We start from the raw sequence: 14,741 nt of genomic DNA, 5'->3' as shown, positions 1-14,741 counted from the left end.
AGTATAATACAACCACCACATAAATGACAACGCCATGAGGGGAGAAATAAAAATGGCGAGGTCTGCAATGTTTAATTACATACATGGAGCCGAAAGAAAAACCAAAACAGACTTACTCACATTCACCCTTTTAACATGCACACAAACGAATCCCCATCCACGGGAGACTTGATACTTTATTTCAAAAAGGTAACATGAAATCATTAAAAAGAGCACATGCAAGGACACAATGAGCAGTTCGTCTACTTGGAGGCTGAAAGGAGCATTCATCATTGTCCTGGCGACGCCTTAAACTTTCAACTGACTGAATGTTAATCTAAATCTTTTGACTTAACTTTGTCCATAAGGACGTACAGCATGTACACATGTACAGGTAACTGCAATAATTAAAGGACACACCATAGTGTCTTCATAGGGCATTGGGCCACTACGAGCCATCAGAACAGCTTCAATGTGCCTTGATACAGATCAGGGATGGGCAACTTTCATGGGGCGGGGGACACAATATATAAACTCATCATGAGGGGTCGCAGTTGCTCGTGGGTCTGTGACCCCAAATCCATACACCCCCACTGTGAGCAAAACATTTTAGTGAGAAATGTTTGCAGTTTTTAATATTATTTCAGAGTGAGACTGACTTACAAAATCAATGGGGTCCCCCACAGCAGGTAATTCGACCATGATAACAAGTTTAGGTAGCTGGCCACAAAACCAATTTAGCAACCCCCCCCCCCCAAAGAATTGCTGACATGGGCTAATTGACTGACTAAATCAGGGACTTACTGCTGATGCTCAACCAATTTTGAAATTGCACCTCGTGTATTCTACTATTCTAACTCGCAACAGTAAGTTGAGACCCCGACACAGTTCCATCCCTGGGATAGAGTTCCAGACACTTCAGAATCTATTGGAGGGATGGGACACCATTCTTCCATGAGAAATTCCATAATGAGGTTTTGTTGAGGTTGGAAAACACTGTCTCAGGCGCCGCTCCTGAATCTTCCAGAAGTGTTCAATTGGGCTGAGATATGGTGCCAGACACATGCTGAGCGATTATCTGAAATGTTGGTTATTTTTTGGTTTTCAAACTAATTGACTAATGTCAGTTAAATTATTTTTTCCCTGTGAGCTCAATGTCAATATTTTGCAGTTTCTCTAGAGATGAATCAGATCAAGGCCAAACTGTGCGACGCAGTAAGGAGTTGTGGTTTCCAACGAGCAAATATTCTAAATAGTTTAGAGCAGAAAACGTGATAATTAACTACAATCCATTGTCCCTACGTGTCCGGTCTGTGTTTATTTTACACCTGCTACATTAGGTTAGGGGCAGCAGGTAGCCTAGTGGTTAGAGCGTTGGACTAGTAACCAAAAGGTTGCAAGATCGAATCCACGAGCTGACAAGGTAAAAATATGTCGTTCTGCCCCTGAATAAGGAAGTTAACCCACTGTTCCTAGGCCGTCATTGAAAATAACAATTTGTTCTTAACTGACTTGCCTAGTTAAATAAAGGTTAAATAAAATGTAAAAAATTGTGAGGGTCAGACATGGAGAGAAGAGATAGAAGAATGCTTGATTGAGGGGGATAGAGAGCAGTTGCTTTGCAAGGTGTCAACCTGAAAATATATGATCCAAGTGTGATAGTTGGTATTCAGCAGTCATTAAAGTTTGCCTTATTTACTTTGAAGAACTACTAAAATAGTGATTTTGTCAGACAGCATAAGCAGTAGCTCTTTAGAGATAAGATGACTTGGAATGAAATAATAAAGTCAAATAAAATATTTCTGTATATATTAAAGCAATGTGAATAAATGGTTAAAACTGTAATGGGCAGTCACTACCATCATGGGGCATTGATTAATTGTTTTCTTCTGTGTTAAAGCATTCAACCCACAATGCATTTCAGGGAAACCGGATTATTTAATCTAACGAAACTTTTTTTTTTTTTTATTTAAAAAAAAATGCAGTAATCCCCCTACGCTCCTTTGAGACCCATCTTTACAAGTCACTGAGCTCTCTTCTGGCCATGGTAGCAAAAATAATGGATAACTGGGAATTTTTATAACTGACCCTAAGCATGCTGGGATGTTAATTGCTTAATTAACTCAGCAAGCACACCTGTGCGGAAGCACCTGCTTTCAATATACTTTGTATCCCTCATTTACTCAAGTGATTCCTTTATTTTGGCAGTTACCTGTATGTACACATATCACAAGCAAAATATGAAGCAGACATTATGACGAACACACTTTTCAGCCAACCAATAAGAGTTCACCACACAGGAAGTATGGGTTATGGTAAGTGATAGAGGGCTGAACCGAGTTCTTAAAAAAGGATCCTCATTCTTGAAGGCACAGAAAGCAGGATTTGGAGTAGAATACTGGATTCTGGTTACAGTTAAGGGGTAATGGGCCCCGGCAGATATAGGCTGCTAAAGGGTTTGTTTCAAGGGGGTTATCTGATTGGTTTAACTAGGCCGCAGAGTTGGGGCTGGTACCTGTTCATAGCATAGTATTGGACTCGTCTGAAAAGGTTCGCATTAGCAGGGGCCTGGCTGAAGAGCGGGTTTCCCCCTCGCCCGACTGAATCACCAGCTTCTTCTGGAAGGGTCAGGCAAGAGACACTAATGACACCTCGGTGCTGACAGAGACTTACAAGACAGCAAGTGGACAATGTAATGTCGTTTAAAACACACATACTCTCCCTGGCGAATACGCTCTCCTCAACCTAATGTTTGTCAGGAGGGACAAGTCAATGTTTAGGAAGATCACGTTGTTTAAGTGCTGTTAATCTCTATTCTATAAAAGGCCAAACTAAGCTAATACACATTATTGGTACAGCCTTCCAAATACTTCTGACTTCAGACACGCATTTAGAGCAACACACATCTCTGTAGTGGCCCATTGCGGTTGTGGTGGGGTCCAGGGTATGGGGTTGTCTGGGGCACACTGGCATGCAGGTTAACCTCATGTTTTGGCGTGCCGCATTCAACTGGACAGGCATGCAGAGACAGCAGGCACAGGGGCAACACAGGCAGCTAAGACACAATGACCGATGCACTCGGACATACTGAAGTAGACATAGTACGATGCCATGATTTCAGCACCAAACCAAACACCACAGTTGCTGGGTAAGTGACAGAAGGCAGGGCATTGGGCAATCCAGCATTTACATAAAGATTCTCAAATTGTCCTGGCATAGCAAAATGGTACCACCCAGTCTGGACAGCGGTTAGAACCTTCAAAAAAAAAAATAGCATCCATTTAACATCACTATGATCTAAACTGGGAACCTCTAGAAGGCCTAACCTGTCAAGGGAGGGCGGATGCTGGGTGTTATAGGACACCACCTGAGTCATGTTAAAGGCAGGAAGAGGGAGGAATCTGGCAAGCAGGACAGGATAGATAGGAGGAGAGGAGAGAGGAGGTAAAGAGCATACAGAGAGAGAGAGAGAGAGAGACCTCAGTCACTCCAGGAGAAGCTGTGAGTGCTGGCGGTCTGCGACAGCATGAAGATAGTGGACGTTCCCGACGAAGGAAGCCGTTGCTTGATCTGCGGCAAAGCAGGCAGGATAGAAAGAGAGAAACAGAAGAGGCGATAAAAGGGAGTGAGACAGAGGGAGAAAAAGAGTAGAACGAATGTATTAAAACAGAGCATCGGAGATAAGTGCGGCAAGAGGGTTGGCCTTTGCTGCCGAGGCCCTAGAACTTTCAACAATGTTCCTCATTGGTATCAGGTTAGACTCTTGCCATTAGAAGTGTATTGGTATTGTGGGTTAAATGTAACTTTTCTTGGCCTGAATTAAATGAAATGTTAACTTATTTTACGTGCTAGCAGAAACAACCTACAAATAAATGACATTTTATTACATGTCTTTGAACCATAGAAGTGATAGAGTTCCATGGTGCACAAATAACAGCGCACCCATATATGTGTGTGTGTGTGTGTGTGTGTGTGTGTGTGTGTGTGTGTGTGCCTATATCTACACTGAACAAAAATATAAAACGCAACATGTGAAGTGTTGGTCCCATGTTTCATGAGCTGAAATAGAAGATCCCAGAAATTTCTGTCTGTAATAAAGCCTTTTTGTGGAGAAACATTTATTCTGATTGGCTGGGCCTGGCTCCCCGGTGGGTGGGCCTAAACCCTTCCAGGCTCACCCATGGCTGTGCCCCTGCCCGGTTATGTGATATCTATAGATTAGGGCATAATGAATTCATTTCAATTGACTTATTTCCTTATATGAACTGTAACTCAGCAAAAACTTTGAAATTGTCGCATGTAAAGTTTCTATTTTTGTTCAGTATCGTTCATTGGTAAATGTAAATGTCAAACATTTACATATAAATCGGTCATACAAAAAAGGATTTGTATGAGGATATGTCGGTTGAAAAATCTATTGAGTGATAATATTATATAACTTGTGAAATGAATAACCAAATTATGAGTCATCACACCGTTAGTAATACTTTGAAGGATAACTAATTTGCCTATTGGGGAGTTAAGAGACAGGCTATACCAGGGATACTGGCCTCAGAGGGGAGGGAAATTAGATTATTCCTCTGATCTCCATCCATGTCAACAACACAAATCAGACCGCTATGGAGGAGCTCTTTAATGTATGTTTAGAGCGATGGGCTCTGTCAAGCATGCCCGAATCTTCAAGAAGACACAAACGGCTACTTGCAGGGACAAAATGTCAATTATGAGACTGTTATAATGCATAAACAGAAATATCTAAGCATCTGACACATAAAGGGCAAGTCATAGCCCGTAGAAATGATGAAGGATACGAACACAGGAAAACTACTATGAAGTGTTTGGAACAGTTGTTTTTCCCTTGAACATCAAAACGATATACAGATCGAGAGCTAGATGTGTGTGTGTGTGTGTGTGTGTACAGTACCTGTCGAGAGTGGGGCCAGCGCGGCTTGCGGAGGACCAGCAGCAGGATCTCAGGCAGCAGGCTGAGCAGGATGAGGAGAATGATGACCAGCCAGACCGACACAGCGCTCAGCATGTTAGCAAACACAAAGTAGAGACGCTGCTGCCGAAGGAAGGGCCTGACGGGAGGGAGAGAGTTAACAACATTCACACAGGTCAGTCCAAATAGAGCGGTCACCAACCACGGTTCAGGAGCACTACACAACGAGCAGGCTTTTGCTCCAGCCCACCACTAACACTGATTGACGTATGTGTCAGATGATCCCGTCCTCACCATATGATTCCTCCCCAGAAGAAGCTGAAGAACATGTAGAAGGCCAGCGAGCCCCAGATGACAAAGTGATTGATCCACGTCCAATGGCGAGTGTCCATAGCCAGCTAGAACCACAAACAGAAGAAAGTGGTATCACTGGCCTGAAAATGTATTTCAATAACACTATTAAGTTCAAATGTGCTTCACCTTTAGCGTAACGGTGAAGACGAGGACAGTAAAAACAATTGTTCCGTACGACCAATTCCCAAACACCTGGCCATTGTCCTGCAGGGCGGGGTTACTAAAGAGAAAGCGGACCCCAAAGAAAAACAGGAGGCCCTGGTAGACCCCAAGTAGGGTCCAGTACAGGAAGGGGCCCCAACGCAACATGGCGTTCTTTGCTACGTCCCTAAGGAGAGAAAAGGAGAGAGAGAGAAAAGACGGTAGGAAGGGAGGACCACAAGAACACAAAGACGGAGGGTTGAAACCACTTGCTTGTGTTGTCATTATCACACTAGAAGCATAGCTAGTGCATTTTCTATGTAGGTGCAGAATGAATAGTGTAGTTCCCGGACCTACCTGTAGAGGGTGGCGTTGCTCATCAGGACCTCCATACAGATGTGCTGCTCCAAGAGGCTGTAGGCCAGGATAGGCATTGAGGTAAAACAGATGTTGTACATCGTCAGATAGGCTGCGTCGTAGAGGGGCTGGGGAGGACGGGGGAAGGAAAGGGGGGGGGCAGGAGGGATTGGGAACCCAGGGGTTAATTACAGAGAGGAGAGAGCTCACTCTCGCACACACGCATTGGCAAACACACAACCACCACCTAACACAGGAAGAGGTCTCTATAGCGTCGAGCCTGTTGCTGTGTGGCTACATGCCGAGGACATCCTTTGATATATGCACACAGACGGTTCTGAGAGAGCAGGTCTAAGCTGGGGGGAATCTTTTAAACGGAGATGCTTAGACCGAGTTTACATATCAGAAGTTAGCTGTGTATACTAAGAGGTGTGTACCCTCTCCTGCGAGAGCTAAACATGTGCCAAAGGAATGAATACATTGCCTAAAATGGCAAAGACTTACTTGATGTAACCAAGGGATTTACTAGTCATATTGTATATATAACGTGCATGTAATATGAACGCCATATATACATACACACCTACTCATGCAAGAGTTTCATGTAGTAACCAAAAAAAGGTTTAAACAAATCAAAATATATTTTAGATTCTTCAAAGTAGCCACCCTTTGCCTTGATGACAGCTTCGCACACTCTTGGCATTCTTTCAACCAGCTTCACCTGGAATGCTTTTCCAACAGTCTTAAAGAGTTCCCACATATACTTGTTGGCTGCTTTTCCTTCACTCTGCGGTCCAACTCATCCCAAACCATCACAATTGTGTTGAGGTCGGGTGATTGTGGAGGCCAGGTCATCTGATGCAGCACTCCATCCATCTCCTTCTTGGTCAAATAGCACTTGCACAGCCTGGAGGTGTGTTGGGTCATTTTCCTTGTAGAAAAACAATTGATAGTCCCACTAAGCGCAAACCAGATGGGATGGCGTATCGCTGCAGAATGCTGTGGTAGCCATGCTGGTTAAGTGTGCCTTGAATTCAAAATAAATTAGACAGTGTCACCAGCAAAACAACATCACAAGTCCTCCTCCATGCTTCACGGCGGGAACCACACATGCGGAGATCATCCGTTCACCTAGTCTGCGTCCTAAAGACACGGCGGTTAGAAAACAAAAATCTAAAATTTGGACTCATCAGACCAAAAGACAGATTTCCACTGGTCTAATGTCGATTGCTCGTTTTCTTGGCCCAAGCAAGTCTCTTCTTATTGGTGTCCTTCAGTAGTGGTTTCTTTGCAGCAATTCGACCATGAAGGCCTGATTCACGCAGTCTCCTCTGAACAGTTGATGTTGAGATGTGTCTGTTACTTGAACTCTGAACCATTTATTTGGGCTGCAATTTCTGATGCTGGTAACTCTAATGAACTTATCCTCTGCAGCAGAGGTAACTCTGGGTCGTCCTTTCATGTGGCGGTCCTCATGAGAGCCAGTTTCATCATAGCGCTTAATGGTTTTTGCGACTGCACTTGAAACCAAATAGGGCTATCTTCTGTATACCACCCCTACCTTGTCACAACACAACTGATTGGCTCAAACACATTAAGGAAAGAAATTCCACAACCTAACAAGGCACACCTGTTAATTGAAATGCATTCCATGTGACTACCTCATGAAGCTGGTTGAGAGAATGCCAAGATTGTGCAAAGCTGTCATCAAGGCAAAGGGTGGCTACATTGAAGAATATATAATGTTTAAAACTTTGGTTACTACATGATTCCATGTGTTACTTCATAGTTTTGATGTCTTCACTATTATTCTACAATGTAGAACATAGTAAAAAATAAAGAAATACCCTGGAATGAGTCGACACACACACACACACATATATATATATATATATATAAATAAATATAAGACTGCAGCCACTCCAGGAGAGAGGGAGTGTCAGGTCAACCAGAGGGAAAGAATATGGGCGTAGACTGGAGAAGGTGCTGGGATTCAATGAGATACTCTGCTATTTCATGTTTAGAGAATCTTTGAATCTCAGAGAGAGGCGAGGGGCCTCAGCAGGACGAGGTGCAGTACTCACTTGCTGGGAAGATCCACAGAAAAACTGGTACAAGAACTGAGGTAAGATGAAGCAGAGGTTCTGTAAGTAAGTGAGAGGGGGAAAGGAACCTGAGGTTAGACACATCAAAAGGTAATGGACATGTTCTTTGGTGGTGGAGAACTTTGGTGTCTGGGTGTCATCTAAATCACATGGGCTTGAGCAGTGTCCTTCATCAACATTAGAAAGATTTACTCAGTACATCTGTGGCTCTGTTGAGCTAACATTTTACAGTTGATACAACTTTAGCACAGTTACAAACTTACTCTTTATTTATTTCAATTTTTTTTGCAATAGCCTATTTAAAGATCTAAACGGGTCCGATGCTGCTGCTGGACTCATTCGTCGTCTTGCTATCAAATTACACAGGCTGTGTGATCTATTTCTCGGTCGACTCATATCAACATCTCTGCACATTAGCGGTGGGGTAGGATAAATAAATACAACAGAATAGGCCTAATTAAAAAGAACAGTGGTGAAGGAAATGGAAAATGCTGGGCAGAGCATGCCCAGAGTTCATGGCTGAGTAGTACCATGGTGAAATTGGAGCAAGAAGACTGCCGCGCCAACATTTTGAAAATCCGCTCCAGTCAAATGACACACACTCTACTCTGCTCACATCCTCTATTCAGCTGAATTTACGATAACATTTTAGAGGCCCCCATCATGGTGGTGTAGAGAAATATTAGCATGTTTACGCCAACGTCCTGCCATTCTACACAGTTCTCCATGAAGCGGAGAGAAAATGTTGCCGTTTTAACCTTTCACGAGCCTCAACCCCGGATCCGGGATCACCCCCCACCCCCCCCCCCCCACACTGATTAGCATCGCTAGCATAGCGTCACAATTAAATAGTAGCATCTAAATATCATTAAATCACAAGTCCAAGACACCAGATGAAAGATACAGATCTTGTGAATAAACCCATCATTTCTGTTTTTTAAAATGTTTTACAGGGAAGACACAATATGTAAATCTATTAGCTAACCACGTTAGCAAAATACACCATTTTTCTTTGTCCACCATTTTTTCTCTCCACCACTAGCTATCACCAATTCGGCCAAATAAAGATATTGATAGCCACTAACCAAGAAAAAACCTCATCAGATGACAGTCTGATAACATATTTATTGTATAGGATAGGTTTTGTTAGAAAAATGTGCATATTTCAGGTAGAAATCATAGTTTACAATTGCACCCACCATCACAACTCGACTAGAATAAATACACAGAGCAACGTGTATTACCTAATTACTAATCATAAAACATTTCTTAAAAATACACAACTCACAGCAATGGAAAGACACAGATCTTGTGAATTCAGACAATATTTCAGATGTTCTAAGTGTTTTACAGCGAAAACACAATAAATCGTTATATTAGCATACCACATATGCAAACGTTACCCGACCATTGATTCAAGCCAAAGAGAGCGATATCGTTATCATCGCCAAAATATATTAATTTTTTCACTAACCTTCTCAGAATTCTTCCGATGACACTCCTGTAACATCATATTACAACATACATATAGAGTTTGTTCGAAAATGTGCATATTTAGCCACCAAAATCATGGTTAGACAATGAGAAAAGTAGCCCAGCTGGTCAGAAAATGTCGTGCGCCATATTAGACAGTGATCTAGTCTTATACATAAATACTCATAAACTTGACTAAAAAATACAGGGTGGACAGCGATTGATAGACAATTTAATTCTTAATACAATCGCTGAATTACATTTTTTAAATTATCCTTACTTTTCAATACAGGTTGCGCCAAGCGAAGCTATACAAAACAAAATGGCGGCATAAGCGTTTAACATTTTTCGACAGAAACACGATTTATCATCATAAATTGTTCTTACTATGAGCTGTTCTTCCATCAGAATCTTGGGCAATGAATCCTTTCTTGGGTCTAATCGTCTTTTGGTCGAAAGCTGTCCTCTTGCCATGTGGAAATGCCCACTAACGTTCGGCATGAACTGGAAACGTGCCCAGCGGTTCAAAGTGTCTCAGAAAGAAATGCCTCAAAATCGCACTAAACGGATATAAATTGCTATAAAACGGTTTAAATTAACTACCTTATGATGTTTTTAACACCTATAACGAGTAAAAACATGACCGGAGAAATATTACTGGCTAAACAACAGGTTGGAAGGAGGCGAGTCCGACGTCCTTCGTGCGTCAGGCGCAGGCAGCAAAGGGAAGCTACTTCCGGTATTTGCTGTTTTATACAGGCCCTGATTGCGCAATCGACTCCATTCAAAGCGTCACCACGTACTGACACCCAGGGGAAGACGTAAGCAGTGTCTGTTTCTCCATAGCATTTACAGGGACCTTTAAACCGACCCCAGATCAGGGGCCAAGATGTCTGAAATCTGACTCCCTGTCATGAAAAGTGCTGTAGAAGGAGTTCTGTTCCACTCAGAGACAAAATTCCAACGGCTATAGAAACTAGAGTGTTTTCTATCCAATAATAATAATAATATGCATATTGTACGAGCAAGAATTGAGTAGGAAGCCGTTTAATCTGTAGAGCAAATTATGCTAATGCGAAACAGCACCCCCTATAGTGGCAAGAAGTTTTAAAGCTACTTTCCTGCAATTCGCCATGGCTAATTCGGTGTTCTTTTGCTCAAAGATAATAACAAAATCAGTACTGCTAAATTCATTGTTTATGGAATTTTCAATTCACCCTGACTGTCTAGCTTTTATTTTGGTGATTGGTAGTTCTTAAAGATTATATTATTTAAAAAAATATGTAGTTTCATTATCTTTTCTACATACTAAAACCAGATATAAAGTAGTTTCATTTGACACAAAATGTTTTTACATCCAGAAAATTAACAAATGTTTTATTTTACACTTTGGATTTAGGCTTACAGAAAAAACGCTTAGGCGGCCCGCCCAAGGTTTTAAAATGGCAGGAAAATCCCTGCATATTACTTCCACATAATCCTCATATCTAATGCTTTTTCTTTTGGCAGCAACACAGAATTAGGTTTTATAGCTCCAAACAATGACCGAACCTTGACCTCATCTGATGTGACCAATACTTATGATCCTCAGTTAACATAAGCACATTAAGTTATGGTGCCTACATTCGGTGCTGCCCCCTACCTTGTAGAAGAAGTATTGCACCAGGTGGGCGATCCGAACGTAGTAGAGGTGCCCGTGTCCCAGTAACAGTTTCTTCAGGTGCTTGAGTTTAGGGATGGCATAGTCACTGTTCCTCACTGCCTGGCGACCCTCTTTACCTTTTATACCTGAGACACGGAAGATCAGGGAAAACACACACTTTTGCATCTCAACTGAATTTAATTTGAAACAACTTCAATATTAAACATTTCCTAATTTGAATCTATAGTGATATCACAGCGTCTTACCGATGCCAATGTGTGCCTCCAGGATCATACTGACATCGTTGGCTCCATCTCCGATGGAGAGGGTAATAGGGCTGCCTTTAGAGTTCTTCACCATGTTCACGATCTACATAGGAACGAGAGAGCGGAAAGAGAGTAAGGAAAAAAAGTTCATTAAATCCCACTTGGTTCTGCATTAGAAACAAGATGCCTAGATACAAACGTATTCAGCCATTTGTAATATCATTACCAGGTATAATGTGGGTAAATAGATTTTTTGTTGTGAGACCTCAACCTGGTTTACCTTTAACTAATGTAGCCATCTACAGTTAAATCTACTTAATCTATCAGCAAGAGCCCGTGACGTCGCCTCACCTGGGCCTTCTGTAGGGGAGCCATACGGCAGCACAGCACAGTGGTACAGTTCTGACAGATCTGGAGTAACAGACTCTTGTAGTGGCTGGAGTCAGGAGAGGAGTTGAACACTAAGGACAGAGTGGCTCCGTCTATGATGAAGCCGTAGTCCTGCTTAGCTGAAGTCCAGCTCCTGGGAGGGAAAGAGAACGCAGAGCTTTCTTGTGACAAATCGAAACGAGAGCAAAACTATTTCATAGTTCCAAGACATTATAATTTATTCACTATTGTTATCATTTTACGACAAATTATCATCAATTTACTACCAATGATTATCAATTTACTACCAATAAAATGACCAATAGTAGTAACATTGTACTGTAAGTAACTCCAACGACCCTCCTTCAAAACCTCCAACCCTAGACTTAGCACTGACCTGGTGATCCCAGTCTTAACCGGTGGAGTGTCCTGCACTGCCCTCTTGTGGTAGTCTAACAGCACCTCATGCAGGCGCTCTTCTCTCCTCCTCCCACCGTCCTCCAGGGTTCGCACCGTCAGTTCCAGCAGCTCTGTGCCCCTCTGGAACAGCCGGCAGGCGTAGCACGTGGACTTGGCCGTCTCCATCTTGTCCCCCGTAAGAACCCACACCTTCATGCCAGCCCGCTGCAGGGCCTCCATGGTCTCCGCTGCCTCCTCCTGCAACCTGGCGACAGAGGGAAGAAGAGAAAGAGGGAGCGTGAATGATGAGTGGCAGTTTGCAGTGAAAAGATAAGAAAAGGGGTGCGTCAGAGAGAATGAGTGATGGGGCGAGAGGGATGATTAAGTGAGACAGAAAGACGAGGCAGAGTGTGAGAGCCGGTGTGTGAGACAGTCAGTGAATGCGCGTGTCTGTCTGACAGAATGACTGAATACATATTGAACAGAAAACCAACGCACATAACTCCCACCGCACCCACAATTTTACCTCTGCACATTAATGATCTGTTCGCCTCTAAAGAATGGCTGTGTCCAAAACGGCTCCTATTCCCCTATTTAGTGCACTACTTGGCACCCTATGGGCCCTGGTCACATCTGGGACACAGCCTGATACTTAACCCTGAGCTGAATGTGTCCACCCACCTGTCCTCCACGGCGGTAGCTCCGATCAGGCTCATCCCAGTCTCCACCTGGTTGTAGACAGCCATGAGTTTCTCCTCTCGGTCATCCAGGGCCAGCCTGGCTTCCCTCAGCCCTGCGTCTGCCTGGGCGTACTCTTCAGAACTCAGCAGCTTGTAGGCCACACACAGTGTCCGGTAGCCTTCCTGAGATATGGCACAAAACACACACACGTCGTAAGTTACCAGTCAACACGAGCAAACACTCTCGCTGTGCGTTTTATAAATGTAAGACCGTAAAACGTTCATCTTAAATCAATGTACACACAAACAAAAATGGTAGCCTTCCTGGGAGACCTTAGACAAATGCACAGACGTACAAAGTCATTGTATAAACATGAAGTTAGTGAAGCGGATGGGGCAGAGACCCACCGTAGCGTTGCGCTCCACGTGCATGCATATCCTGTCCACCTCCTCTTGCCTGACACGGGGGAAGATGGAGGAGTCGGCCCCCTTACAGAACAGCATGATGTCCCCTGAGCAACCAACACAATGGGAACATGTCAGGACTGGGGTTACAACAAACAAAACTAAAAGCTAATAGACGTTTATTTTAAATCTCTGTCTCACCGCATTTGGATCGGACTATTACGCTCATACGCCTTCTCACCGGGTCAAAGTTCAACACATGAAGCAGCTCGTACCTGCAAGGGGAAATCAGATGGCCATGTCAATCAAAAGGAGAATGTTGAATGATAAATGAAATCCGTTAATAACATTAATCAAAACTCTTCACATGTTGACTTACGTTTCAACATCTTTGTCTCTGTTCATCACTCTCATGTTCTTGCTCTCCATACCTAGGAATGTGAAACCATACCTATAGATGGCGACAAAGACAAGAAAGTGAGCCGCACTGATTACACAACACACTAATCAAACCAAATCCACATAGAAGTTAATTTGTGTGATGGATTGATTGATGAATAACAGTTGCACAGGCCCTGTCCCTTACTTCATGGCTCCCTTGACCAGTGCCACCTCGTCGGGTGAGGAGGCGATGAAGCCCCTGAGCTCTGCAGGGTGAACCATCTCTCCGTCCAGCCCCAGGACACCGTCCACCTGGTCCCCAACCCCGTCCTCCTGACCCGTAGACTCCTTGACCTGCACCGTGTGGCACAGACACAGAGCCCGCAGGAACAGCTCCTCCTCCTCCTGAAAACACACAGACGCATTACTTATGTACTGTGTGCCATTTATCAGAGGTGCATTCATTAAGAACCAAATGCAAAACGGGCTGAACTTGTCCAATCAGAAACTATTGTTTTTTTTGCAAAACGTTTTTCTACAGTGTGCAATGAATGAATACACCATTGGTATGTACTTTTATGTGGCACAGTAACAGTTTACATTATTACACTACCTAACAACCTCTGTGTCTATGGGCTGCAGAGTACAAACTACTGGCCCCATTAATCACACAAACTGTCGCAGGTTATGTTAGGTCACATGTGATGCTTGTTATTCTGTCAGGTGACCTCTGATTCCGCCAGCACACTGGGCCATTTGATGCCCATATGTTGGCATGCCTGACACACAGTGATGAGGGGGAGGGCAGATAACTAGTCATTCACCCACCCTGCCAGCCTTCTGCTGCAGCATGCTCACGGGTCCATCTGTGACACAGAAGCCGCCCAGCTCGGTGCTCGAGTCACGGTTCTTGTACTGGAAGCCGTCGATGCAGCACTCGATGAACTCCATGCTGTTCTGGGTCAGAGTGCCCGTCTTGTCCGTGAACACATACTCCACCTAGAGGACACAATGTGAAACTGCAGGGTCAGACAAATACCATTTTCACACAATCAAATGTATTTATAAAGCCCTTTCTACATCAGCAGATGTCACAAAGTGCTTATACAGAAACCCAGCCTAAAACCCTAAACAGCAAGCAATGGAGATGTAGAAGCAAGCTGGTTAGGAAATACTCCCTAGAAAGTGAGGAACCTAGGAAGAAACCAGGCTCTGAGGGGTGGCCAGTCCTCTTCTGGCTGTGCCAGG

The 14,741-nt window shown here is 43.5% G+C and overlaps 1 protein-coding gene across 5 annotated transcripts in view; it reads right to left on the bottom strand.

The window, feature by feature from the left end:
* LOC120048141 (phospholipid-transporting ATPase 11C-like) overlaps positions 1-14,741 on the bottom strand; it is a 69,492-nt gene that overhangs the window by 2,343 nt on the left and 52,408 nt on the right. For 2 of the 5 annotated variants that reach the window (XM_038993870.1, XM_038993871.1), the window contains exons 13-27: positions 14,322-14,492; positions 13,699-13,898; positions 13,492-13,563; positions 13,314-13,387; positions 13,116-13,219; positions 12,709-12,890; positions 12,026-12,292; positions 11,611-11,782; positions 11,260-11,362; positions 10,994-11,139; positions 7,858-7,917; positions 5,774-5,901; positions 5,402-5,603; positions 5,216-5,319; positions 4,904-5,060 (exon numbers count right to left, since the gene is read on the bottom strand). In XM_038993870.1, coding sequence (XP_038849798.1) covers positions 4,904-5,060; positions 5,216-5,319; positions 5,402-5,603; positions 5,774-5,901; positions 7,858-7,917; positions 10,994-11,139; positions 11,260-11,362; positions 11,611-11,782; positions 12,026-12,292; positions 12,709-12,890; positions 13,116-13,219; positions 13,314-13,387; positions 13,492-13,563; positions 13,699-13,898; positions 14,322-14,492 — 2,142 coding nt within the window. Of the gene's footprint in view, positions 1-2,494; positions 2,598-4,903; positions 5,061-5,215; positions 5,320-5,401; positions 5,604-5,773; positions 5,902-7,857; positions 7,918-10,993; positions 11,140-11,259; positions 11,363-11,610; positions 11,783-12,025; positions 12,293-12,708; positions 12,891-13,115; positions 13,220-13,313; positions 13,388-13,491; positions 13,564-13,698; positions 13,899-14,321; positions 14,493-14,741 lie in introns of those variants that run through there. The other 3 variants (XM_038993869.1, XM_038993868.1, XR_005476984.1) reach the window with 3 other exon arrangements.

This window comes from Salvelinus namaycush, chromosome 5, assembly GCF_016432855.1.
Source record: "Salvelinus namaycush isolate Seneca chromosome 5, SaNama_1.0, whole genome shotgun sequence".
NCBI lineage: Eukaryota > Metazoa > Chordata > Actinopteri > Salmoniformes > Salmonidae > Salvelinus > Salvelinus namaycush.
This window is presented reverse-complemented; position numbering and strand designations above follow the sequence as displayed.